General features: G+C 40.7%; 1 protein-coding gene across 3 annotated transcripts in view; it reads right to left on the bottom strand.

The window, feature by feature from the left end:
• Positions 1-26456, bottom strand: part of ERN1 (endoplasmic reticulum to nucleus signaling 1) — a 62927-nt gene that overhangs the window by 6715 nt on the left and 29756 nt on the right. For 2 of the 3 annotated variants that reach the window (XM_073311949.1, XM_073311951.1), the window contains exons 3-15: positions 17145-17178; positions 16172-16244; positions 14533-14605; positions 12777-12899; positions 11728-11829; positions 9520-9781; positions 9101-9179; positions 7511-7670; positions 6577-6695; positions 5909-6100; positions 4935-5139; positions 3674-3764; positions 3107-3296 (exon numbers count right to left, since the gene is read on the bottom strand). In XM_073311949.1, coding sequence (XP_073168050.1) covers positions 3107-3296; positions 3674-3764; positions 4935-5139; positions 5909-6100; positions 6577-6695; positions 7511-7670; positions 9101-9179; positions 9520-9781; positions 11728-11829; positions 12777-12899; positions 14533-14605; positions 16172-16244; positions 17145-17178 — 1703 coding nt within the window. The remainder of the gene's footprint in view (positions 1-3106; positions 3297-3673; positions 3765-4934; positions 5140-5908; positions 6101-6576; positions 6696-7510; positions 7671-9100; positions 9180-9519; positions 9782-11727; positions 11830-12776; positions 12900-14532; positions 14606-16171; positions 16245-17144; positions 17179-26456) is intronic. The other variant, XM_073311950.1, reaches the window with a different exon arrangement.

Genomic DNA, 26456 nt, shown 5'->3' with positions numbered 1-26456 from the left:
GATCCACTCCAGCATGCTCTTCAAATGAAGGACTTTTATTTACAAGGGGATCCCAAATAAAAGCGAAGAGCAATAGACTGCCCAGTAAATCAGCAGAGTGAATTTTTTCAGCCCAGCATTTATTTATTTTTGCCAAAAATGCAGACTGAAACTTTGTGTCTTTGAGTCAAATTTGCTGGTTTGGGTCAAACTCCACCCCCACCTGAAAAAATAATTCTGAAAAAAAAACAAAGTGTATGAGTTTTGACATTTTCAAAACATAACGTTATGATTTTTCCATTCAAAATCCCCTTTCATTTAGAATTTTACTGCAATTTTATTTTTAAAAAGGTTAACTCCTGCTCCCCCTAAAATTAAATTAAACTTTGTGTTTTGGGTTTCACTCAGCTAAATTTTTTCCCCCCAGTTTGGGCACCAAAGCAAAAACCCAGCTATTTGTACATACTCATAGTAGTCTGACCTGTGTAGCACAGGCCACAGAACTTCCCCAAAATAATTCTTAAAAAGAAAAGGAGGACTTGTGGCACCTTAGAGACTAACCAATTTATTTGAGCATGAGCTTTCGTGAGCTTCATCGGATGAAGTGAGCTGTAGCTCACGAAAGCTCATGCTCAAATAAATTGGTTAGTCTCTAAGGTGCCACAAGTCCTCCTTTTCTTTTTGCAAATACAGACTAACACGGCTGTTACTCTGAAACCTAAAATAATTCTTGGAGCAGATCTTTTCGACAAACAGGCAATCATGATTTAAAATGGTCAGTGATGGAGAATCCCACACGACCCCTGGTAAATTGTTCCAATGGCTAATTACTCTTACCATTAAAAATTTATACCTTATTTCCAGTCTGAATTTGACTGGCTTCAACTTCAAGCCATTGGATCGTTTTATACCTTCTCTACTAGATTAAAAGACCATTCTTAAATATCTGTTCCCTATATGGATACTTATACACGGTCATCAGCTCACCCGTTAATCTTCTCTTTATTAAGCTAAATGGATTGAGCTCTTTGAGTCTACCACTATATCGCATGTTTCCTAATCCTCTAATCATTCCTGTGGCTCTTCTTCGAACCCTCTCTAATTTATCAATATCATTCTCAAATTGTGGACAACAGAATTGGATGCAGTATTCCAGCAGCAGTTACACCACTGCCAAATATAATGGTAAAATATCTTGTCTATTCCGACTTAAGATTCCCCTTTTTATGTATCCCCGGATTGCATTAGCTCTTTTGGCCACAGCGTTATACTGGGAGTTCATGTTCAGCCAGGACCCCCAGATCTTTTCCAGAATCACGGCTTTGCAGGATGAAGTCTCCCATTCTGTAAGTATGGCTATATTCTTTATTCCTAGGTGTATACATTTACATTTAGTCATATTAAAATGCATACTGTTTGCTTGCACCTAGTTTACCAAGTGACCCAGATTGCTCTGAATAGGTGACCTGTCCTCTTAATCCCCCAAATTGTGTGTCATCTGCAAACTTTATCAGTGATGACTTTTATGTTTTCTTCTAGGTCATTGATAAAAATGTTAAATAGCATAGGGCCAAGAACCAATCCCTGCAAGATCTGGTTGAAAAAACACCCACTTGAAGAGAATTTCCAATTACATTTTGAGATCTATTTGTTAGCCAATTTTTAATCCATTTAATGTGTGCCAAGTACATTTTATATTGTTCTAGTTTTTTTAATTACAATGTGTGTGGGTACCTGTGATCCGAAGCAACCAAGTCAAATGCTTTACAGAAGTCTAAGTATATTACGTCAACACTATTACCTTTATCAACCACACTTGTAATTTCATCCAAAAAAAAAAAAAAAAATCAAGTTAGTTTGACAGGACCTATTTTCCCTAAGCTCATGCTGATTTGCATTAATTACATCATCCTCTTATTAATTGAGTCCAGTATCAGGAGCTCCATTAACTTGCCCGGGATCAATGTCAGGCTGACAGGCCTATAATTACCAAGACATCCCATTTACTATTTTTAAAAACTGGCACAGCATTAGCTTTCTACTCTACCGCTCAGTATTAAATCTCCCTTATTTCCACAGTGAGAGCCCAAGATAGCTGGAGCTTTTACTCGTCAGTTTCCCTAGATGGCCTGGTTTTTAAAAGGAACATAATTATGTTTAGGTTTTATCCTAGCTCAGAGAAACCTTTCAACAGGAATTTAATTCTGAGCAAATGCTGCTCATTAGCACTGCCCAGTGGAGGCTGAAAGTCAGTAGGCCAAGGTGTCCAGCATCTTACTCACACCAGGCTAAGCAAAGCCCTTGCCTCACTTCCCCCCACAAAGCTTTCCTTAGCACATGCGCCACCTCCACACTCACGCTGCTGGGCTTCTTTAAAAGGCGGCTCTCAGGACAAGCTAAAGCCTTAAGAAGCAACATTTTAGAGAGGCTACTAGTGAGGGCAGCAGATGCCTTACGCATGGTGGGAGATACAGAGTGACTGAGAAGGAGCCTTTTTCAAGAACACATATAGAAGGTTCAATAGACCCTTCTCTTATATCAGAGACCTGGGGAGGGCTGGGAAGCCAAATGGCAGGAACACACAGCAAAGGGGGAAAAGGAATGTTGTCTGGGCAGAGGAAGCCAGGGAGGAAGAAGGGTAAGAAAAAGTTTTCTTCTTCTGTTTTACCACCCAAGCACTGGCAAGCACTGGGACACTAATGCCATACTCCTTCTCTTTATTACAGTTGCTGATTACAAGATAGAAGGAAAACAGCAATTGTTTATAGCCCATGAGGCTGTGTTCTTTGCTTCTGGGATACCAGAGTATTACAGTAAATTGGGCTGTCTCAGGTTCACCCTGGAATGTGATAACACTGAAGGGATGATGATACAAGGAGGAAAGCCTCTTAACTACACATATAGCAAACGACTATGTTGTAAAAGTAAATAACCAATTACAGATGGTGATTTGGGTAACATCAGAAATGTTGTCTGCATAGAACAGGTACCTGAACTGCAGACTCAGAGCAGAGTTTAGAGTCTGCCATTGAGAAGCCTTTCACAGCCTGTTTTTTCTCTCTGCCTTTACCCCACAGCCAAAGCTCTTTGCTTTAGCAATTTTTTATGTTTGTAAGTGACCTGTTACCTCCTGTAAGGTGGCAGCACAGAGCTCTATGGCAATGTACTGAAACTGCCTGTCCTTCTCAGTGCAGAAATAGCGGATCACGTTGGGGTGCTCGTCCGACTCACGCAGCAGCTGCACTTCGCGGTCAGCAAAGCTGAAGCATTCAGGGAGAATTCTTTTCACCGCCACATCTCTGTTATCAAATGTCCCTCTGTAGACAGTGAACCGTATAGCAGAGAAACCTCTTAAGAGTCAGTTTGTGCACTGAGATAGGTGGGTTACATGGAACACATTTCACACAGATAGATTTAAAAAGCACTTCTCCAGTATTGGACAAGGTGCTTCTGTTCAATGCTTTCATTTCAAACAAACATTTACAAATGACGACATAACCCTGGATTTTTGTTAGTGAAGGGACACTGCAGAAAAGAGACGCACACACACACACACGGACAGAGTGCTTACTTTTAAAAGTCCCATGGGAATGTTTCCATTCATATTAGACCATAAGAATTTTTTTAAAAATATTCAAAAAAATAGTGGGGCATTAATTGGGCTCTAAAATCAAATGCATGGATTGTCTTGTACCTGTAAACAATTGTTCCTTCAGCTCCATGTCCCAGTACGTTTTTCGGGCTAAATGAAATCTTGCCGACCATTACTATGTGTGTGTCCTCATCTGAACAAAAATAAGCAGCAGAAGGATTAATTTAAGGCAGATTTTAAAAGTCAGCACTTTGCAGTTGCATATCCATATGGAGTCGGTATGTAAAACCTCCTCTTTCAAGTTTAAATGCACAACACTGAGAACTAAGAAAGAGGGAGGGAGGAGATCTAGGGCCAGGCTTTCAAAACTCCATATACATTGCTGATAAGTTTTTGTACAGGCTGACATTCAGATTTGGGCATGCAAACTGCACGTGGGTGGCTGGACACCAGACTATCCAATTCATGATTTCGAACATTCTGTGCACAGATCAGGACAGCCCCAGTGGGGCTGGAGCCCTTTGGAATTTTGACAAAAGGTCATGGCTGGGGACATACATGAGACAAGCAGCTTTTAGGAGACAAGAAGCCCTTTCCAGTTTTTAAAATGCTTATGTGAATGTAGCATTGGTGGAAGGTACCGAACTGACAGCGCTGCAGAGTGGGTGCAGGCACTGTGCTGCCCTTGTGGTGGAACTTACTTCCCTGGAGGGACCACAGACAACATGCAGAGGCGAGGGGAGAGTCCAGTTTCCGTGGTCCACTCAATTCTTGGCTTCTATTAATGCCAATATAACAATTTTTTTAAATAAGCTGGATTTTTCTGCATTAGGGTCTGGACTGAGGCCGCCAACCCACTTCAAATATGCCAATGAGCACATGGCCCATGAGCAGCCCAATCCTGCACTCCTGACCCAGGCAAACCTTCTAGTGAAGTCAGTGGTAGGATTAAGCCTAAAATGACAAAAACTTGTGGTCAGCATTGAAAAAAGAATTTGAAAAGTCGCCTCTCACTAGAAGAGCTCAAGAATAGGGATGGAGAGAATATACCCAATGGTGGACATGAATCCCAAAAATCAGGATTCAAGACCAGATGTCTTTCTAGGAGTTGTTCTAGCTCAACCAGAAATCCTGGGCTTGCTGCAGGAATCAAAGGAGGAAGTTCTCTGGCCTGTGTTATACAACAGGAGGTCACACTGGTTCCTTCAGGTCTTAATCTATGAAATATTGTCAATATCCTATGTTTGTCGTCCCCCCACCCCTTGTTGTGCTTTGTTACCTTTGGCAGTGGGGGCAATGTTACAAACTTTCTGATTTGAATTCTTATTGGGACATACGATGAAAGAAGTTAGATTAACGTTACCTCCCTCTTCCTGCTCAGTGGAGAGACATCTCCCAGTGTCAGAGCCAGAGAGGTTGGAATACGCTGAGTGGTTTGATGCTTTGGGAGACATGTTGGGTGTGCTGGTAGCTGAACTCTCCATCTGCACATAGGAGGTGTCCAAAAAGTCTGCCTCTGGGGGGAGATCGCTGGGGGCACTGAAGGGCAGTTGCTGTTGCTGCGTACTCTTCAGAAGGAAAGAGATGATCTTAACACCACAGCAGTGAAGGAATAAAAATCTCAATAGACATGCAGACAAGGTGGCATGTCCATGGCTCAGCATCCAGAAAAGGCAGATTCTACTATCCTCTAAGTGAAAAACTTCTCATTGCCAGACTCCTAACTTATTTCTGGAAAGGCAGTTAAAGAGTCTCTGTAACCCAAACTGTTCTCTACCTTATTATACATTTTTAAAGCATGGTTGATGACTCAGGCTGGTTGTTTGTTGTAGCAAAAAATGCCATTAGTCTGAAGTTTATTTTCCCTTAGAAAAACATCTTTAGACTGAATAGCTACCGTTAAACAGTAAAAGGGTACAAGGCCTGATCCAAAAATCAGAGAAGTGGATGGGGGCGGGGATCTTCTGGTAAATTCAATGGTCTTTGGATCATGACCAAAAAAGCAAGCAACACACACACAAAATAACTATGGGCAAAAATCCATGGAAGAGTCTTGTAGGTGGAATAGGAAAAGTCTCAAGTGTAATGGTGTGTGTCACAGAAATCACTGCCACATCAAACATGCAGTAGCCTTAGTTATCAGATTGCATATCTGTGAGTTATCATGGTGATAACAGTTATTACTGATAGCTAATGGAGAAAGCAGAATTGCCCTTCTTTTATGAAGTCGTGACTCTTTTCCTCCCCAACTCCTGCATCATCTTTACCAGGCTAGGCTGCCAAACATTACAGCCCTTTCTCAGAATTCACTAGAATATCAAGCTCAATCAGCATTACCATTGGACAGGTGATGACGAATGCTACCCAGCCCACAAACAAAAAGGTGCTCAGGATGATTGTGGCCATGTCTTTCAGCATGGAATCTACGGGAGCCTCTGGCCGAGGTACAGGTGGACTGGGCTTCTCTTCAATGTCCTTTGGAATGGTAGGAGGCAATTCTTTTGAGGAACCTTCAACTATACCAATAACCTAGGAAACACAGAAGACTCCATCAGTTCAAAGTCTCAATAGATAATGTACGTTATATATGCTAGTACAGCTGTTAGTACAGTACATTTCAATGCGGGACCATTTCTTAAAAGCTTAATGATGTGCAAGACTCTCTTGGATGTAATGGTGGCTCACAGCAAAATTGGTCAATCTTCTGAGGACCCTGCAGTTCATTCATTCAATGGACTATTTCCACTGAAGACAATGGGAGTTTTGTATGTGCAAGGAAAGCAGGACTCAGCTTTAAGTCTGATATCAAGAGTTCTATAACACAGAATAATGCCAATGACACCCCATGGGAGGGTACTGTGCTGCACTTCCACAAAGAACTTGGGAAAATTCCCTCCACTTTTTCCTACAGAGTCCAAGTTCTCCCAAAATTTTCATTTCCCTCCCCTGTAATTTTCCAGTGGCTTCTTCAGTTATTCAGTAATATGATCAGGTTATTCACAAACCTCCTCAAAACTGGCTTTTTCAGAGTCAGCTGGAATCACATTTTCATGCGGTTTAGGCAAACTGCTTGGAAATTTCTCCAGGATTTTTGTAGGGGCTGATAATGGTGTTTCATGGTGTCCTTTAAATAAAACAACATTTGTTACAAGAATTGTTACTTTTTAGGGCAAACATGCTTGATTTTGGTATCTCTGCCAAGAAGCAATACTCAGGGCTTATTTGCATTAATAAAATGGCTTGAGGCCATCACAGAATAGAGCGCAGAAGAACTTTCAGCCTCTTAGCTGGGAATTCCCAGTTATACAGGAGTGTGCTGTCTTGTAATGTGTGTTTGGAGATACTGTGGTTTATGACAGTTTAGAATGAAATGAGGCTGTCTTATATGTACCTTAATGCCAGAGCACTGTCCCTGTGGAATGACCCAAAGCTTGGAAGATTTGGGTATATATCTGAAAACTGTGACATGCCCTTTGAAGTGAAGCAATGCTCTTGCTCTTAAAGGCTCTAAACCTGCACGTATTGATTATGGCCAGACTTCAGCAGGACTTGTGCTCAGGCTCTGGCTGCAGATTTGGACCCTGATTTTGTCTCTTGTTGAAAATAAATATTGAATAACTACCCTTTCAGTGAGCATTGCCCATCCTGTGCACTGAATGAGACAGGGGCCTTTGGAAAATACAGGATATGATCACGTAATTAAAAACTGTATCATAATGCATATGCATAAGGGGGCCAAATTAGGGTGGTAAGGCAAACTTATTTCTGGCATCCTCTAACTTTTGAATGCTTGACTTTGCATCTTTTAATGTAGTGGTTTTGGATGTAATTTAAAATACTTTGTATATGGTAACAATAATCTCAGTTTGGATTATTGCTTTTGTCCACCAGAGGACAGTGCAACAGAGAGCAGGTGGAATATTACTGACTTCCTGGTACCTATTAACAGCCAGTGGTTCCTCCAGTAGTTGAGTTTCTTTTCTTTCAATCCTGAAAATTTTAGATCCGTACTAGGAGTGATAACACACTCGCCATTGTCTTCAATAGTAACTCCTTCTGTTTTGGGGCCCTCTAACAGAGGTATGGCTCGACCACGGGGCTAAAAAGACAGAGATTTATTTTACAGTTAACAAAGCACTCTCTCTCTCCACAACACTTTACAAAGCCTCACAGAATTTACCAGTTTAACTCGGACAAAAGACGGGACATAACTCAAAAGTCATATTAGAAATGCCACAAGCTTTCCCTTGGAATTAAGTAAATGTTAAACTCAAAATATTTTATTGCTAAATTACAGGTGGGAAGCTCCACCTTAATTTGGGGTTTACTTCATATACCATGCCTCTCATACCGTAGGGGCAGAGAGTGTTAGCAAGCAACAAGTTACATGCCAGCAATGCAGTAACTGCACGTAAACATGAGAGCCATTATACCCTCAGCCATAGTTCACACAGCCTTGGATGTTAGATCCTGCATTACTGAGAGAAGGAGTCTTGCTTAGCAGGTGGGGTTGCCTCCCCCCACCTTGTTTTAAAAAAAAAATAGGAAAAAGGATCTTTACCTTCCTCCCAGGCTAGCCACAATCCAGCAAACAAAAACTTGCTTTAACATCTCATCATAATGTTGGTGCTTTCAACAGTATGAACTGGGTGGCAACTTTAACATCAATAACCACAACACGTTGTGAATAGTGGTAGAAACAGCCTTGATACGTTACTTGAACTCACATGCTCTGGTTCAGATGTGAGAGAGTTTCCGTCCCAGCTCAGCCAGAGACACTTCCTGACTAGCTATAACTGAATATTACTTACAGCACTGGAAACCATTCTTGAAAGAAGGTTGCACTGTCAAATTTTCATGGTTTTCTGTGGCTTCCTTGATTTGTAATTTGTTACTTTAAAAGTCCTAGTTGCTCAGCAGTCCTCTGTGAACTGCTTTTATTATTTAACTAAGATTATAGTCCTTATGGCTGTGAAGATCCCTTTCCAAATATGAATGGAGTGTAACCAGTGCAGGGCTTCTTACCCACAAAAAGTCTTCTGTACAGCATTCCTATCCTTTATAGTTGGGAAATGTTGAACAGTGACAAGATATCAATCAAACCATGTAATTTAGGAAAGCATATTATGCTTTATCACAACAAGATCGAGAATCACTAAATAATCCATAACACAAAGAATCATTGTATCTATATTCTGTGTGTATTATGTCTATTTCTCATTTGAATGAATTTAAGTACTTAGCAGATTTTAAAATAAAAACCACTCCGTATATTTGAAAAATATATATATATTTTTTTCCCAGCTGAAACTGACACTTGCATTTTTTGCTATGACAAACCTGTGAGTTTTCCAATGTTTTGCCAGGACAAACAGCCTTAAATGATAACTAGAGATGGGCCTAAATACTCCAGACATTGGGAGACCTGATAAAGGATTAATTCTCAACTGTTCAGCACAGAACCATGCCTAATACTAGAAAGTGGGCTTTTCAAAACATGGTATCAAAGTCCTGAAGTATCTAACTTACCACAATAGCCACTCCTTCATGCACCATTGATGGAGATGCATACAAGCTCGTTGAGTATTTTCCTACATAGAGCGTAGGTCTAGAACAACAACAAAAGTTAGGGAGAAAGTTCCAAATGGCTGTTTTTACCACCTGAGTTACAAAGTTGGTCATGCACTGTTTTAGACACTTCAATTTGAGTCACTGGCATGATCAGCATTTATTTATTCCTGTACAAACACAATGTTCAGTAAATGTTAAAGAGCAAGGAGCCAATTATGTATTCTCTCCTTCTACTATCTTGCAATTTATAGAACAGCAGCTCTATTAAGTAATTGAATAGAAACACAATTTCTAATTAGAGTACTGCAAAGCACCATCAGTCAGACTCTGAAAACAATACTTATAACTTTTATTCTCACTATAATATTTATACTCACGTCAACTTGCTCTTGGTCTCCGTTTCCTTTGGGAAAGGATACTTCCACTTAGTGATGCGTCCAACCTCCCCAGACATGAAGGTCAGGTAGCGCAGCGTTTCTATTCCCACATTTGTGTGCATTACTTTCCGTAGTCCTTCACGCTGCCAGATGTAAAAAGCTACCACCGGGGAACCATAATTCTGAATCCACAGCACATCCCCAGACTCACTATCCACAGTCACCACCAGCCCGTCTCCGTTAGATACAAAGTGGGACATTTCTAAAACATACAAATACACGAGGTTATTTGAGTCTCCTGCTTATTCATGGCTATAGTAACACACATACATTGACAGTACTTGAACCTTAAATGAGCTACTAAAATCTGTTAGGGCTCGTCTACAAGAAGACGTAATCCATGGCAAGCCAGAGTGTGAATCTATAGTGCATTCACTGCACGCTAACTGGCTGTGTGGACCCTGCTACTATGCGCTAGTGCATGGCAGCAGGGTCTGCATGGCCAGTTAGTGCACAGCAAGCTACTGCGCTGTAGATTCACACCTTGGCTTGCCTCACACACTAAGTCTCTGTGTGGACAAGCCCTTAAACTGGTTCATTTTATATTGAAAAAGACGAGCCACTCACTAGGGCTAAAGAGTTCTCGAAATTATCCTGATGTAAATACGTTCTTCTCTCTCACCAGTAGAAATAATATATTGTTTAGTTTGGCTCCTCAGCATATACTTCTAAGGACTTGCAGACCTGCCTCTTCTCTACATACAGAATAATCATCATATAAACCACAGTATCTCCAAACACACATTACAAGACAACGCACTTCTGTATAACTGGGAATTCCCAGCTAAGAGGCTGAAAGTTCTTCTGCGCTCTATTTTAAATGACCAGATTCAGAAAATATAGACAGCCCAATCCCGCAACACAGTATGCTTGGGCAGGCCCCGGCACCTGCACACAGCCCCCCTGAGTCAACGAATTATCGCATTGCAGGACTGGGGCCTTAACTGGGAATGAAAGAGCATAACCATGTCATGCACATTTCTTTTTGATTACTTCCATTAGAAACAACTTTGACATTGATAAATTAGGCTGAAATATTCAAGATTTACAGGGAAATCCCAGTGACATTGGGATTTAAATGCTACTTATTCCAGAGTCAAACATTTGTTTGTTTGTTTTAAAAAAACACAGTATCAGCACTGAAAAGCAGCAGACATTTCCCAATAAGATGAAAGGGAAGGTAACTGATTCCATGTAAAGTTTGCGATTTACCATAATTTGGGGGCTCGCTCCCATTGTGCAATAGTTTTGCAAGGTGAAGAAATATCCACTAGGAATCAGAACTAGAAGGTTCTTGTTTTTATTTCTAACTCACTTACCTGATGCTCTCTTCCATACCACAGGACAAGTTTCAAATTTCATGTGTGTTTTAAAGTTATTCTCTCTAGATCACAACCAGGCAGAGCCATTTTCCTGATCCACATGAAGCCCCACTGTTTTTAATAAACTTAGCCCTAATAGTTATCTCTTCCAAAATTTCCCCTTCCTCACAATAGCTGTAAACAAACGTTATCATCATCATTCATTCTGTGCTCAAACAGCAGGCACTGTAATTCTAGGGAGGATACACTGTATTCTTCATACATAATTACTGTCCTACTCTAATAGTCATATTATTTTGCACTATTACACTTGTTGAGATTGTCAGGTGGAAGTGCAAATCATTATCAATAGTATCAACGCTAATAATATTTTGTATCTCTCTAATGATGTCCAACTGATGATGTAAACAAGCTTTACAAACATGATTTAAGCTTTTCAACCTCTTTATGTAGCAGGGAATTATCATCCCATTTTACAGCTATGGAAACTGAGGTACTGAGAGATTAGGTGACTTGCCCAAGGTCACACAAAAAATCTGTGCCAGAGCAGTAGGGCCATCCTTTCCCTGATTGGACAAGTTAAAGGATTCCCATCAGATTGAAGAAGCGACTCCAGGACTATGTGGCTGAATTGGGGAGGGGGGAGGGAGGGTAAAAGGAGGGAGAAGGGAAGGGGGTAGGGCAGAGCAACTTAAAAAGATCAGTGTGTAGATACAGAGGCAGGGGGAGGGAGGAGCTGGTTCTGCCCATTGCAGAGAAAAATGTCAGGATATTGGAGCTATAGCAAAGTGAAAAAAAATGCAAAGGACAAGATCAAAGTTCTTACTGTATTTCACATCTTCATCAGGTACAGTGGCTGCATAATCAAAGTAGGTGGCATTCCATCGGAGCTCCTTATTTTTGGTATCATACATTGTAATAGTGTATTCTGTTAAAAAATACACACTCTGTGTAAATAATCCTTTGAGACAACAGAACTAGTCACCCATCATGCCGGACACTTCTCAGGACAACACACATCCTGCTTTTCATGTTTTTAGCCTTCTTTCAGGTTTTTCCTGGCTCTAAGAGATATAGTCACACCTCATGGAACTTAAAGACAAAACTAATTTCTGTTCCACTGAAATCTACTACTCAAAAGGAAGCTCAGAAGACAAAAAGCAGTAGGCAGTGCTCCAATCCATGTTATCAGCTCTTTGTGCTTCTTCCTCCAAGACTTCTTCTGTAGCCTTCCTACCTAATTTTATCTACAACCAATCCCTGCATTTAAAAATTAGGTGCAATATGTTCTGTAACAGAATTTTCGCAATAGAGATCATTTTAAAAAATAGTTTTAAAAACAGATTAATCTACAGATCTAATGGCAAATCTGTAAACACAGCCTACAGAGAGGCATCCCAAATATAGGTCTTTGGTCTATTTTAATCCTCTTCACCTAGAACGGAGCATTTGTATTTTCAGTATGACAGCTGCTGTCTCTCCATTTCCCCAACCCATTTATTCATGGGGACCAAAAACTTCAGATGCAACCAGGGCTACAAAGCTGCTAGCATGGTACATCATTGAATTAATAGAATTTAAAAGCCACTTTGCTTGGGAGTCAGCCCCAGGAATCACTTACACAAACACCACTATATGCAGAAACCACACGTTAGTCTGTGAATGTATAAAATGGCACATCTCCATTGCTCTCTGAAGACAAATCATTTTTTCTGTGTACATTGTAAAGCCACCACCTCCAGAAGTTATTCTAGGAGATTAAACAAACCTGAGTTTATTATCACAAGGTTATCCTTTGTGGGCCTGCACTAGGTTTAAAATGAACCCAAAAAGCCAAAAACTTTCTTTTAAGTGGTAGAGGGAAAAGTGTCTTACCGGTTCGCCCAAGATACAGGAGGGATGTTGATGGACAAAGGCTTTCTGCAAATGAAGACGTTAAGGTTTGCTGTTTCTCCCCAGTGACGAGGTCTATCACATACCAAATATCTTGCTTCTTTCCTGAAATCACCAGTTAAACTGCATTACTGTTCAGTCTGAAAATTACTCAGATACAAAATCCAAGCTCTTAGAAAAAGCTTTTTTGATTTGAGTAGTAGTTCTGTAGTGGGCCCATAGTTTGGGATTTTTTTCATGGAAAATGTTTAAAAGTTTTTTTTTGTTAAACAAAATAATTTCGGACAATAACCAAAACTAGAAACCAAACAACACTGGTGTCCCCTCATTTAACGTTACTGACTCCTAGCAGGTACTGGCAAGCATAGTGACAACATTTCTATGACATCTTTATAAGCACTATCATGTAAAATAAGGTTATCACATTCACACTATCCAATTGGCAAATGGTTACTGAAGAGAGTTTTGAGGATTGAAAATCCTTATGCTAGGAGAGGAAGAAGACAGAGGTGCTGTTTGTTGTAGCACAGTATGGTGGGAAGGAATTATCAGTTTCTACACATGTAGGAACAGTACAACAATGGAACAGACTGCCTAGGGAGGTTGTGGAAGCTCCTTCGCTGGAGATTTTCAAAAGGAGACTGGAGTCATCTGTCTTGGATGTTTTAGACATACCAAATCCTGCATCTTGGCAGAGAGTTAAACTAGATGACCCTTGCGGTCCCTTCTAACCCTATGATTCCATGATTCCAAATTGATAAGGGATTTTAGTCCTAATAACCCAAATATCAGAGCCACAGTCTGTAGCAGCCTAGTTTAGAAATATCAAATAGTTTACCTGCTTTCCCCCCCCAACAGTTTTCAACAGAGCGATGTGAACTGGAGACCTAGAAGGTAGGGAGAGAGTGCAGATTTCCTCCAGGTCTTAACAGATGTGGTGTCATCTCCAAAGATGCCAACCAGGCAGAATAATGTAAATCCCCCTAACTATTAATGACAGGTTTCAGAGTAACAGCCGTGTTAGTCTGTATTCGCAAAAAGAAAAGGAGTACTTGTGGCATCTTAGAGACTAACCAATTTATTTGAGCATAAGCTTTCGTGAGCTACAGCTCACTGTACTCCTTTTTGCTAATTATTAATGAATCAGGAGATCTGATTACAACATGGTTAAAAGCTGTAGTGTAGATTCAACCTAGCCATGACCATGTAACCAGGCTTCAGATCTGAACCGTCCAGGACAGTACCCCAGTTCGATCTCGCCTACACCACAACTTAGAACCATGTTGTAACTCGATTTCCTGACTCAGTTATAGTTGTAATGTAGGCAGAGGCCTTTGGCTGGCTGAGGCAAGTATATTTATAAGCATGAGAAGGTGATTAAATATACCATATAACTGAGCTAAATATGTTTTTGTGTCACAGAATAAAGTTAATTATATTTTCTGTAGTGGGGAGAGTAACTTTTTTTTTTTTTTTTTTAAAAGGCAATGCAGTGGTTTGAGAAGCTATTCTCCTTCTAAGGGAAAGCAGTTGACTTTTTATCTTCACATGTCAGTAAGTGCAAGATTCTCTATCAGAAAATATTACGAAAGGCTTTAATTAACAGCCAAGGCTGAGATGACATTTTCATGCAAGAGAGCTCTGTCTGGTTTAGGCAGTTTGTATTTGTCGGTTGCTGTTGAGTAATGTTGCAATCTTCTAAATCAGTTAACCCATGGAGAGATTAACTAGAACTTACCCATGTACAGAATCCCATCTGAACTGCGACAGGGTGATGCTTGCACTAGCTCGGGGATTGTAAATGGAAGTTTCTAGAAAAAAAAATGAAAAAGCTCATTTAAATCATAACATTTTTACACTTTGAAATTAGTGCGATTTTCCCAGTTGTGTTCAAGGGAACAGGGTACCAATACAGCTCATGTGGGGACTTCTCAGTGTTTTACTAGAAATGTAACAGGAATGGAGGAAATATTTATAGCACAGAAGACTGGAGGCCAGGACTCCTGGGTTTTATTCCTAACTCTACCACCGACTTGTGCACCATGTCCCAACACTGTGCTTTAATTCCCCCATCTGTTAATGAGTATACATATATTTACCTGCCTTGCAAGGCTGCAACATTAGCATTTGCAAAGCTCAGTGATCTTCATACAAACCATGTTATTAAAAAGGCAATGAATTATTATGATCGCCAAATTCTATAATGCTCCTGGGCACGTATCACATCTACATACTTGGTGAACAACCTTCCAGGATTTTAAGAGGCCTTCATCAGGAAGAGAAAAGTGACAAACAGAAGTTTGAAGAAGCACAAATACAAGAGAGGCCAGGACTTTAAACAGTGAAATTACTTCCATCTACATGGAACATCTACAATGATGCATCCAACCCGAATATTTTTACCTGAGGAGATTAACAGGTGAAAGGAAACATGATGTTCAGGACCGATTGCTACCTAGATCTACCCACAAAGAACACCAAAAATACAAACACAAATTAAGGCCACGTATCTGGGTGCATTAGGAAAAAAATCTGTCAGTAGATACTTCTCTGTTCAAAAATAAAAAAAAATGTTAAAGTTCTAAAAGGAAGTCATAGCGGCTGCCAGGAAAAGAAACTTGTGGGAAGCCAAACATTTTATCTGAGTTTCATCATAAAGCTGTTGTTTTACTCAAGTGTTCAGCTGACATCTGCGGGGTTGACGATTTCGATGCAAATATTTTGGAAGGGTTCACAGTTTAACCTGCTTACTAAGTGCTATAACAGCACCTGCTATTTGAGACAGCACAGAATCCACATTTATCCTAATATGGGTTGGACTTCTCAATAGGACTGCTAAAAATTTTATTTTTTTCAGGCCATAACTGTGTGTGCTGTACTGGATACCTCTCCCTCCCAGGATGCTATGAGGATTACTTAATATCTGGAGAGTGCTAAAGAAGTGGTGTTATCATCATCATTACATTAGCAAGTGCTACAAAAATATCAAAGGTGGGTCAAACGGGTCTGCCTTTTGTTGGTATCCTCAAGCCAAAGGGGTTTTCTGTAGCTCACAAGGAAGGCTGTAAATGTTGCCTGTCCTAAACTACAGGATGGCCCTTTGAACCAGAAAGCAGTGCAACTCGAATGTTGTCATTCCAGGAATTTGTATCCTAAAATTGGTACTGGCACTGAACAGCGTTTACTAGCCAATGTTGTCAGGCCTTCCCAAGAAATACTTGTTTCCAGTAAATGATTCAAAATGTGGGCAGCTTGCAGAACTTTACAATGCTGTCAGGAAAGCAGATAGTTGGGAAAGTAATTTAGGGACCTACCCTTTGTGCAATCTAATTAGGGCGCATGTGTAGACAGATTAGACACTACCAAAATATACTCACAGTTAAGCCTTCATTATTTTTGCCACCAAGTGTATATAAACTGCCATCGTTTGGGTCTGGAAGAAATGCTGGCCTATGAGTTAAATAGTGATTATAAATAAATTGAACACATTACACTTGTCACCAAACCAATAAGCAGCAATGGTCAGTGTGTGTGTCCTGGTGAAGACCATTTGACATCTGCTTGTTGACTTTAGAATATCTGGTTGTTCGAAACACTTATTAATTGAACATCAAAGAGAATGAATATCAGAACGGGCACAGCCTATTAAACCTAAACTATTGTCAATAGTGTTCCTAGCCCAACTGAAGCTGGGTTGACCAGTATGAATACAGTGCCTTGCAGTATAGGGATCATAGTTCAAATCTAATTTATATATAGTGGCAATAAAACCAGCAGTAACATATACAAACAAAAGCGGCTCAAAAGCTGGAGGACAAAAAAGCCTGCCCAAGCCCCACTGCCCTGGGTGTGGAGGGGCCAAAGCCCAAGCACTTCAGCCCCAGGCAGGGGACCTTTAACCTGAGCCCTGCCACCCAGGGCTGAAGCCCTCAAGCTGTTGGGCTCAGACTTTGGCTCTGGTGACCCCATTAAAATGGGGCCCCGACCCACAGTTTGAGAACCACTGAGATAAGGTACTGAAACTAAAGGTTTAGAATCTGAACACTGTTCCCCAGCAGGTTATGCTATTTCCCAGGCTGTTCAAGTCAGTGATCCTGAAATAGGCATGGTCAACCTGCTTGTGTTCCAGACAGGTGTTCCAAGCATGGTTTTTGGAGAGAAACAGTCTGAAGGAAGGACATTTCATTTGAATCCTACAAACAGGGAAAGTTTTTAATCTTTAATCCCATGTCTGGTTACCTGCGGTATTTTGACAGTTCCCTATTTTAAACTAAAACCAAACTTCATGACGTCAGTGAAAAATCAAACAAGCAATAGAGGGCTGAAGTAAACAGAGAAAGAGAGACTTACTCTTCCACGTGTGTTGGCACCTGGAGTACAGGATCTGCACAAACAGAACATGCGGGAGTCAATGTATAGGCAATTAAAAGTCATGAACTCACACCAACCCCAGGATTGACCATTTTGCGAGCCACGCTGGATGTTTAAGGGAGTCATCCATAGGAATGTATAGCATCATAACATAGCACCCATCTGATAATGCAAACAGGGCTTGTAAGTTATTGTATACCTCTGTAAGCATCAGCAGGGCACTTTTGCTCCTTCTAAAGCTACCTTTGTACTCAGTCCTATCCCGCACTCCTCATTCTCAATACGTAACTCCCAAAACCATCAACAGAGGGGGATTTGCATGAAGCAGCAGCGTCACATCATGTCATGAGTCATCTCTGTATCTTTCCTTGGCCACAAGCACACTACACTGCATGTAAAGGCACCTTTCTAGAGTGCAAAAAACTACCTCTTCTTCTAAAAACAACTTCCTTTGTGTCTGGTCCTTGGCTGCCCAGAAGGAAGCTGATCAGAATTCCCAAGCAGCCACAATGACAGGATTCCACCATCAATTTTATTTAAACACATGTAAACATTCATTAACGTTATCGGGTCATGGAGACTAGAGAGAGGAGAATATAAATCTTAATGTCTGAATGCAAAAGGGCCTGCTTAATGCCTCTTTCATCTGTTTTTTATGATCACTCACTATTCTGTGTCTAAGCAGGCAGGCAAGCATATACTTCCTTAGCAAACTTCACACTTAATTTATGATGCAACTTGTAAACCGAGGACTTGGTTCTGCTCCCATTGAAAACAACAGCAACACAGCCACTGATTTAAGCAGGAAGCAGATAGAGACTTAAACATCCTACTCCAAGGGAAAATATATGGGATATGGAATAATATACCAAATTAAAATGTCACTGAAAAAAGCCACAGTGTCCCAAGAACCTCCTTCACACCTGTCTGTGACAGAAAGGATCATCTGAACACTTTAGGAAAAGTTCATGTAAATGATTTCTCCAGTGAAACTTCCCCAAATGTCCATTATTCACCACCTCAGCATTGCCAGCTCTCACAATTTTACTACACGTCTTGCAGTGTTTAGTATTTTTCTTGAAGCCCGATCCCGGATTCCCTGGGATTCCGTGACAATTACAGCTTTCATTTTAAAAAGGAAATTTTTCGACCTTTTGGATGCAGAGGAAAGCTTGAAAACATGATTCCTAAAAGCTCTCACAAGCAGGCACATTAAAAAAAAAAAAGGTTGAGCTGCTTGTTTTTTTAATCTTCTGATTTTTTTAGGCTCTCCCTCATACTCTTTGAGGGGCCTGAGATTTGAAGGCCTGGGGTTCACAATACTGGTACCAACAGAGATACCCAAGTGTGCAGCATATACTCTTGTGTGCAGCATTTGAAAGAGGACTGTGTGCACAAAGCATGCATCCTCCACCCTCATCTGTAAGAAAGTTCCTTAAATAAACCAGAAGGTAGGGATCACAACAGGTTCTTGCTCCCAAAAGATAAAAATTTAAAATAATTCAATCAATAAAGAAAACAGATTAAACAGACCAAACAAGCTACTGCCAAAAGCAACTCTTATTTATCTTTTACACCAGTTCTCCCGTCACACACGCACAGAAACAAAATGATGCAAGAGGAAGGAAATAAGGGCTCAAACATTCACTTCTGAGAGACTTGGATTGGGAAGCTGGCACATGTACTAGAGATTTCAAATACACTACAGTAATAGCAGAGCTATGCAAGATAAGGGCAACAGACTCATGATTCAGGGTGCCTGTGGACCCCCTGAAGTCCCTCCACTCCCCATGTATTGCAGTGCACACACTGCTAGATCTAAAGAACAGTAGCAGAGCTTCCCCCACACCTTCAGCCATTTCTTCCGTTCCACTAAACAGCCCCACAGAGCAACGGAGTTCAAAATACAACAGGATCCAGAGTTTTGTTTGCTTTTTGAAACCTAAAAGATGACTGAGTAGGTTCTTTCTTAAAGCAGACAGAGCAATTTAATTCAAAAGCCCGTAAAGCTTCTGGAAGAAACCCAATTCATGGGTGTGAAGCCAGCACTCTGTTATGCTGTTTAGCAATGTTACACTTGTAGATTAGATCGCCCAGGGAGGCCATGGCAATAAAGTGTTGATGCTCCCTACACACTAGTCCAGGGGTTCTCAAACTGGGGGTCAGGACCCCTCATGGGGTCATGAGGTTATTAGATGGGGGGGTCACGAGCTGTCAGCCTCCACCCCAAATCCCGCTTTGCCTCCAGCATTTATAATGGTGTTAAATATATTTTTAAAAAGTGTTTTTAATTTATAAGGGGCGGGGGGGTCGCACTCAGATGGGTCATCAGTACAATAGTTTGAGAACCACTGCAGAAGCCTGTGTATGTCATGGAAAGCAGAAACCAGGACACTACCTCCTTAAATCAATCATTTACTTAAAGATGAACTATCATAGCTATTATGGTTGGTCGCGGCAGGACAGGGATAGTGTTTAGACAAGAGCTAGAGTTGGCAATATAATGTACTGCTATATCTGATTTGTTGTGGACCCATGAGCCCCAAAAGCAATTACGTTTCAAAGACCTTTGAAATAGTACAACTAGGAATCACTTAGCTGCTCTATCAGAATAATTTTTCCACCCAACTACATAGAACAACAAACTGCAACAACTCCTTTCCATCTGTTCGGGGGAGAAAATGGTCTGAACAAACCCAATTTTTTCAATCTTCCCTCATAGGTCATGTTTTCTAGACCTTTAATCATTTTTGTTGCTCTTCTCTGGACTTTCTCCAATTTGTCAACATCTTTCCTGAAATGTGGCGCCCAGAACTGGATGCAATACTCCAGTTGAGGCCTAATCAGCACGGCGTAGAGCAGGAGAATTATTTCTCATGTCTTACTTACAACACTCCTACTAATACATCCCGGAATGATGTTCACAGAATCATAGAATATCAGGGTTGGAAGGGACCTCAGGAGGTCATCTAGTCCAACCCCCTGCTCAAAGCGGGACTGATCCCCAACTAATGTTCACTTTTTTTGCAACAGTGTCACATTGTTGACTCATATTTAGCTTATGGTCCACTATGACCCCCAGATTCCTTTCCACAGTACTCCTTCCTAGGCAATCATTTCCTATTTTGTATGTGTGCAACTGATTGTTCCTTCCTAACTGGAATACTCTGCATTTGTCCTTATTGAATTTCATCCTATTTACTTCAGACCATTTCTCCAGTTTGTCCAGATCATTCTGAATTTTAATCCTATCCTCCAAAGCACTTGCAACCCCTCCCAGCTTGTTATCCTCTGTAAACTTTCCATCTAAATCCATCTAATACAGGGGTTCCCAAACTTGGTTCGTGGCTTGTCCAGGGTAAGTCCCTGTCGGGTCGCGAGATGCTTTGTTTACCTGAGCGTCCGCTGCTACGGCCGCTCACAGTTCCCAGTGGCCGCGGTTCGCCATTCCCGGCTAATGGGAGCTGTGGGAAGCTGAATTCCCAATCAGCTCCTCACTGAAGACGCATAGCAAAGAAAAAGCATGAGATGCCTGATGTAGGGTTTGGTTCAACTCAACAATAAAAAAATAAAGACCCCTGTGAAGTGAAGAGTGATCAGAAACCATAAGTGTCCATCTGAATCCAGGTGAGACAGACTAAAGGGAGAAAGAGATAGGATCACCATAAGCTAAGGTATTTATAGCCACAATGACCTCACAAGAAGGGGAAAAAATTGTTATTTGGTGATATGAGAGCATCATAAATCAGCAGTAAATGGCAAACGCTTCTGTTAAGTCAAACTTTAATTTAAATGTTACAAGCACTGCTTGAGGCACACACCAAGTGACTTTGCAAGTTCTTGATGAACTGATTATGTACAGAAATTTCTGATGTGGGACGACATAAGCTGCCTTTGGTAATTTCAAAAGATTTATATTGTCAGTCTATCTTCAGCAACAGTACTTGAGCAATGCTGCCAAAAGCCCTATCTATGATCATCACTTCCTCAAGTGATCGCTCACGATGATAAACCTGTACACTTTGGTTTTGAAATGGTATATTTGTTTTTTGGGTTTTTATTAAACTCAGTACAACATTATGCATTTTAAAAATCACTTACTCCCTACTCTAGACAAGGTCTTTGGTGACTATTTCTTGCCTCAACTCTTCCTTTAAACTTTTCAGACATTTTTAGTCTAAGGGTCTCTTATTTATCTGAATGTGAGGAGTAAGCCCATTGACAAACATGGTGTATAACTGGTGAGATCTGAATCAAGTTTCAACTTTTCTATTACACTATTTACTGACATACTATAGCATGCACTCAAAGATAATTCCAAACGTCACCTTTAATTTAAAGGTTGCTCTAATCTTACTGCCAAAATCCATCATTATGTGTTACTTTACAACTTGCTTCTAAATGGAACAGGAAAGGATGTGGTGCTTTTTCTTTGTATAGATTAGTATTTCGGGTTTTTCAGCTAATGTACAGCTGCAGGAACGGTCGGAAGGTTAGATTCTAATATGGAGTGTCTGCATCTGGCTTGTCCACAACCTTAGGCAAAGAGAGTTGTAGATCTTCTCTCCCCACAAAAAAATTAGAAGAATTCAATTACAAACAGCGTAAGTTCCATAAAGCATTTGTGGACTAAAAGACCTTGAGTTCAACTCATCTTGTAATGCTGGAGAACCTCCTCAAGAGGCATGCGCTTCAAGGCTCAGCTCAAAGTAAAGCTCCCCTCCCCCTTTCCTACTACCTAAGGTCTCTTAACCCAAGAATATGCTGCGATTTTATCTACCAACTATAACTAAGCAATATAAGAGAAGGAACATGTGTGTGTTCCTATCTCTTATGTTGTCTCTTACACTTACACACACACACACACACACACCCCCCCTTAAGCTCAGAACTTTGTGAAGCTGTTAGAGAAGAGTGTCAATCATGACAATTTCATCAACCAATAGTATTCCCTTCAAGATACTGAACAATCTCACAACACCAGAAATCCAATTCATGTCATCTCACCTTCCTCAATCAATCTTTCCTGTTGCATGTCCCCAAATATGGAAAGAAAGTCTTGTAATGCTATGAAAATAATGAGCTCTACTGTGATGTAAAAAGTATGTTGTCTAGTACTTCAGTTAGATCCTTATAAAGATATCACCACGACTGTGAGAAAGTTCTTAAAACTTTCTTTCCTGGCATCGTGATTTCAAGCTCTATCTCAAAGAAAAGGAACTAGTGATTCCACCTTTTACTTACCCCCTCAGTGATGGTAATTTAATTTAGTAAATAGTCAAAATTAGCAAGGCAGGTGGACTAGATTAAGATGTTCTACTTAAGGGGCATGAAATTTTGTAGTACTTACTGCACAAAAAACAAAACCAAACACCAATCCCATTAATGGCCTCCTAGAACATTGCCTAAATGTCCCATATGAACCATAAGAAACAGCTGCCTATGTATCAAAAATACAGATCTGATTCATTTTCACTCCAGAGGTTGCCTGCAGCAGAGCATAACCTGACTGAGGAAAATCTTTTCTGTTCCTTTACCCGTAATACAGTCTATCCAGAAAGACTGGCTGTGCACATCCACTTGTCTCAATTCATCCGTTGAAACAAATTTTCTGATTTCCGTAACACTTACATTATCTTTAACTAAAGTTTAAATGCCTTTGTGAAACTTTCTTCACATGAAAGAGGGCGAACTTTTCTTACTCTCTGTCATGTGGTTTGGTTGATATCTCATCTTCTGGTAGCTCCAATGTTAGCACAAGCAGACTAGTAAAATAAAGAAGACTAGCCTACCAGAACTGAAGTCAAGCTTTTTCTACCTAATGGGCTAAAATGAAGAAGGCCCTGTCACATTTACTAGGCTCTTTGAGTGCACCCCCCTCAGGTCTTGGGCCTCGAGCCATCACTTCTCTCTTGGGGTGGAATCACGTAATTCTTCCATTCTCAGACCAGACCCTGGGCTGCAGTTCCCTGTGATCAACCGTGATTACCTCTGCAGGCCTGACTTATCTTCATGCCTACAGTTCCATTTCCTCTGGGAACAATGACAGCAGTAACTAGTAAACAGACAGCTTCCTTAAAGAAACATATTATTTATTTAGAACCAAAGTATTTAAGAGAAAATGGATCTTAAAACAATAAACCCGTCTAGATGCATGCCTGCTTCTGCCTGAGGCTCACCATTCCCCGAACCTAGGAAAGACCCAGCTCCTTCAAACTCCAGCCTCTCTCTGTGTCAGCCTTTCTCCCTGGACAGCAACTGACAACTACCCCCCTATTTCCCCCCCCCACACACACAAGTCTTTTTAACTGTTCAGTGTCCCTTTGATCACTAGGCTCCCAACCTAGCAAAGCTGTCTCACTTCAAACTGGAGCCTGGACGTATGTCCTTGTCCTGTAATTGCTCCCCATATTTGTTGGGAGATTTTCTTATCTACATCTATTGTGCTGCTTTCCTGCTTGTTTTTTTGCACAGTGCCCCTATTACACTAGATCAAAACATTCATATAATTCAATATATAACAACACTTCACTGACCATTACACAACATAATTACATCTCACTATTCCTAGATTATTAAGCACAGCAGCTGCACGTCTGCCACAGTCCTGTCAAAGCCCTCAAAAGTAAAGCTAACTCACAGAGTAGAGATGGAAAAAATGATCGGCGGGGTCATTCAGTGCATAGCCCTAATGATGCGGGAGTAGAAAATAATTTATTCCTTGACATTTAACCAGTTTCCAGTTTTGCAACTCTTTTCAAAAAAGATCTTTACTATTACAAAACCATCGGCTGGAAAAATAAAGGGTTAGGAAATAAGAGGTTACTTCTAGATTCCCTCTGAGGGCCCACTTACAAGAAGAACAAAGTCAGGGAGTCCATTTACATAATGATTGCCCCTGGTTTTACCTCATTAATGGGGCCCAGTTATATCTCATTGGCAACAACATTATAACCAGGCAGCAGTCAAATGCCCTGACCCAGTTCTGCTTGTATTGTACTGTAGATGGACCCTACTAATGACAGACTAAATTAGTCTGGAATAATTCTAGACAGCACTTTGAAGGCACAGCCTGGGATTTTAAAGTAAAAAAAAAACTAAAAACAAAAACAAAAAAAACCCACAACCCTGCCATATTTGTATTATTTGAGAATAATTCCTAGCAAATGGCATAATGCTAAAAGCTGTATACAAACATCTATCGCTTTACATTCTCTCTATTTGCCTCATAAAAAAGTAAGATTAAGGAGCAATTTGCCCTTTGACAGTTCTTTTTAAATGCATGAGATATCACTGCCGATTTCCATCCATTTAATGTGCCTCTAGGTTGAACAGAAACACATGAAAACAGTGACTGAAAAAGGAGAAGTGGCAGATTCTGAAACAGCAACTGAATTAGTTGCTGCCACAGTGGAATGAACTGGAAAAAACGGTTTCTGAGCTGGGGTCTCATCAGAAGACGTGGACTAATGGACTGGGCTAAAAAGTGTGTCCCAGCTAAGTGTTGCAACTTTTTTCAAAAAGATTAGAGACACTGACTCACAGTCCTCTAGAGTTTGCTAAGGACAGAGGAATTGATCGCTTTCATGGATTTAACAGTTTCTCTTTCTAAAGTCCCTATGGGTTTTAATCTTTGGATCTGCAATTCTGTACCAAACAAACAATCTTCCAAGGCTCGGAATTATTATTATTTTACAGTAGGATCTATAGATCCCAACCTGAGCCCACTAACAGTGCTTGAAATATAAATAAAAAAAAGGCCCAAACCTGCAACTTCTATTCATGAATCCTTAACTTCAATGGGCTAGTCAGGTCAGTAAGGTTTTGGAGGGTCAAGATCCTTTTTATAATTTATATTGACAACTGTTACTATGCCCATCATTGTGCAGAAAAGAACATACAGTTCCTGCCCCAAAAAGCTTACACTCCAAATTAGACAAGACACTCTATACTAGCTGGGGAGGCAGTATGGAGAGGGTGTTGGACTCTGACTCTGGAGACCTGGCTCCATTTCTGGCTCTGCCACTGATCTGCTGGATGACCTTGGGCAAGTTACTTCACCACCCTGTGCCTCTATCAGGCAGGTGGGTCTGGTCAGCTCTGGCAAGCTGTCCACTCAGGAGATAGAAAACCAAGAACATCTGTCCTGGCTGGCTGATTTGTAACAGTTGTGCCAATCACACATACTCTAAGAGTCTTCACACTGACTCTGACGAGTGGGACAAGGCGAAGACAAAGCAAGCAAGCAACCTTCACTGGCAATAGATATAGCCTCAAACCTGTGCATGTTGTATATTCCTTTGGAAAACACTTCATGGAAGAAGTGGATTGTAGGTAGGTAGGGAGAATGAAGAGAAGGATCATTTGGGGCAAAAGGGCAAGGAGACTGTTCCAACCAGGACAGCGACAAAGGATGCATAGAAATAAACTGGAGAAGGACAAAGACAAAATATACCCAAAATAGCACCCTGAAACACTACATACTTAAATTCTTCACTGTTGAAGATGCTGCTTATTAACATAAAGTCACATGTTAACAGACTAGCCCAGAGTGCTTTTTGGGGAGGGAGGAGGGGAGAGAACTTCTTACGAAACACCTTCTGAACAAAGACCACTGACATAAGACTTTTTAAAATACAGACCATTAAATTGATGACATTCAGGGGAGAACCATTCTTCAGATCTGATCTTGCCAGTTGGCTCTGGGCCGCCTACTGTAACGCTCTCAGATTTCTCATCTGCACTTTTTCTCCATCTCAGTCTTCCCTGCTCTGAGAGATTTCCTTTCCTTCATTGTGGCACAGATTATAGTTTTGTGACCAAAGCAGGAGGCTGCCCAATAAGTCACTCGTAGGCTCATTACTGGCTGCTTGAGGGTAATGGATTCCATCTTCTTCTATAGAAAGAATACTGCATAGTTGTCAGATATGTTTAGTCAAAAGAACATAAAGAATAGAGTCTGAACTGCTGCATCCTAGCCTTGCAACACAAACTAAGGAGGTGACACAGAAGAAGCATCAGCAGCAATGCCATCTCTAACTGCAGAGCCCCATCGTTTTAAAAGAAAGAAGATGACCTTTCAATCTGGAGAATTTTATTGATTAGTTCCTTAAGACATTGTAGATACAGATTCCAATCAGAAGGGTGAATGTTCACATTTTATGAGCAATAATGGTATGAAAAAAAGTAAAAATGGAAAGAGCTGCAACTCTTTCAAGCTAACATGGAGACTGCTCAACAGCTTGTGAAAAGTGCAACTTTACATTGCCTGGATTTTGCCCTAATCGTAAC

This window comes from Lepidochelys kempii, chromosome 14, assembly GCF_965140265.1.
Source record: "Lepidochelys kempii isolate rLepKem1 chromosome 14, rLepKem1.hap2, whole genome shotgun sequence".
Taxonomy (NCBI): domain Eukaryota; kingdom Metazoa; phylum Chordata; order Testudines; family Cheloniidae; genus Lepidochelys; species Lepidochelys kempii.
Note: the sequence above shows the minus strand (reverse complement) of the source record. Positions and strands in the feature narration are given on the sequence as shown.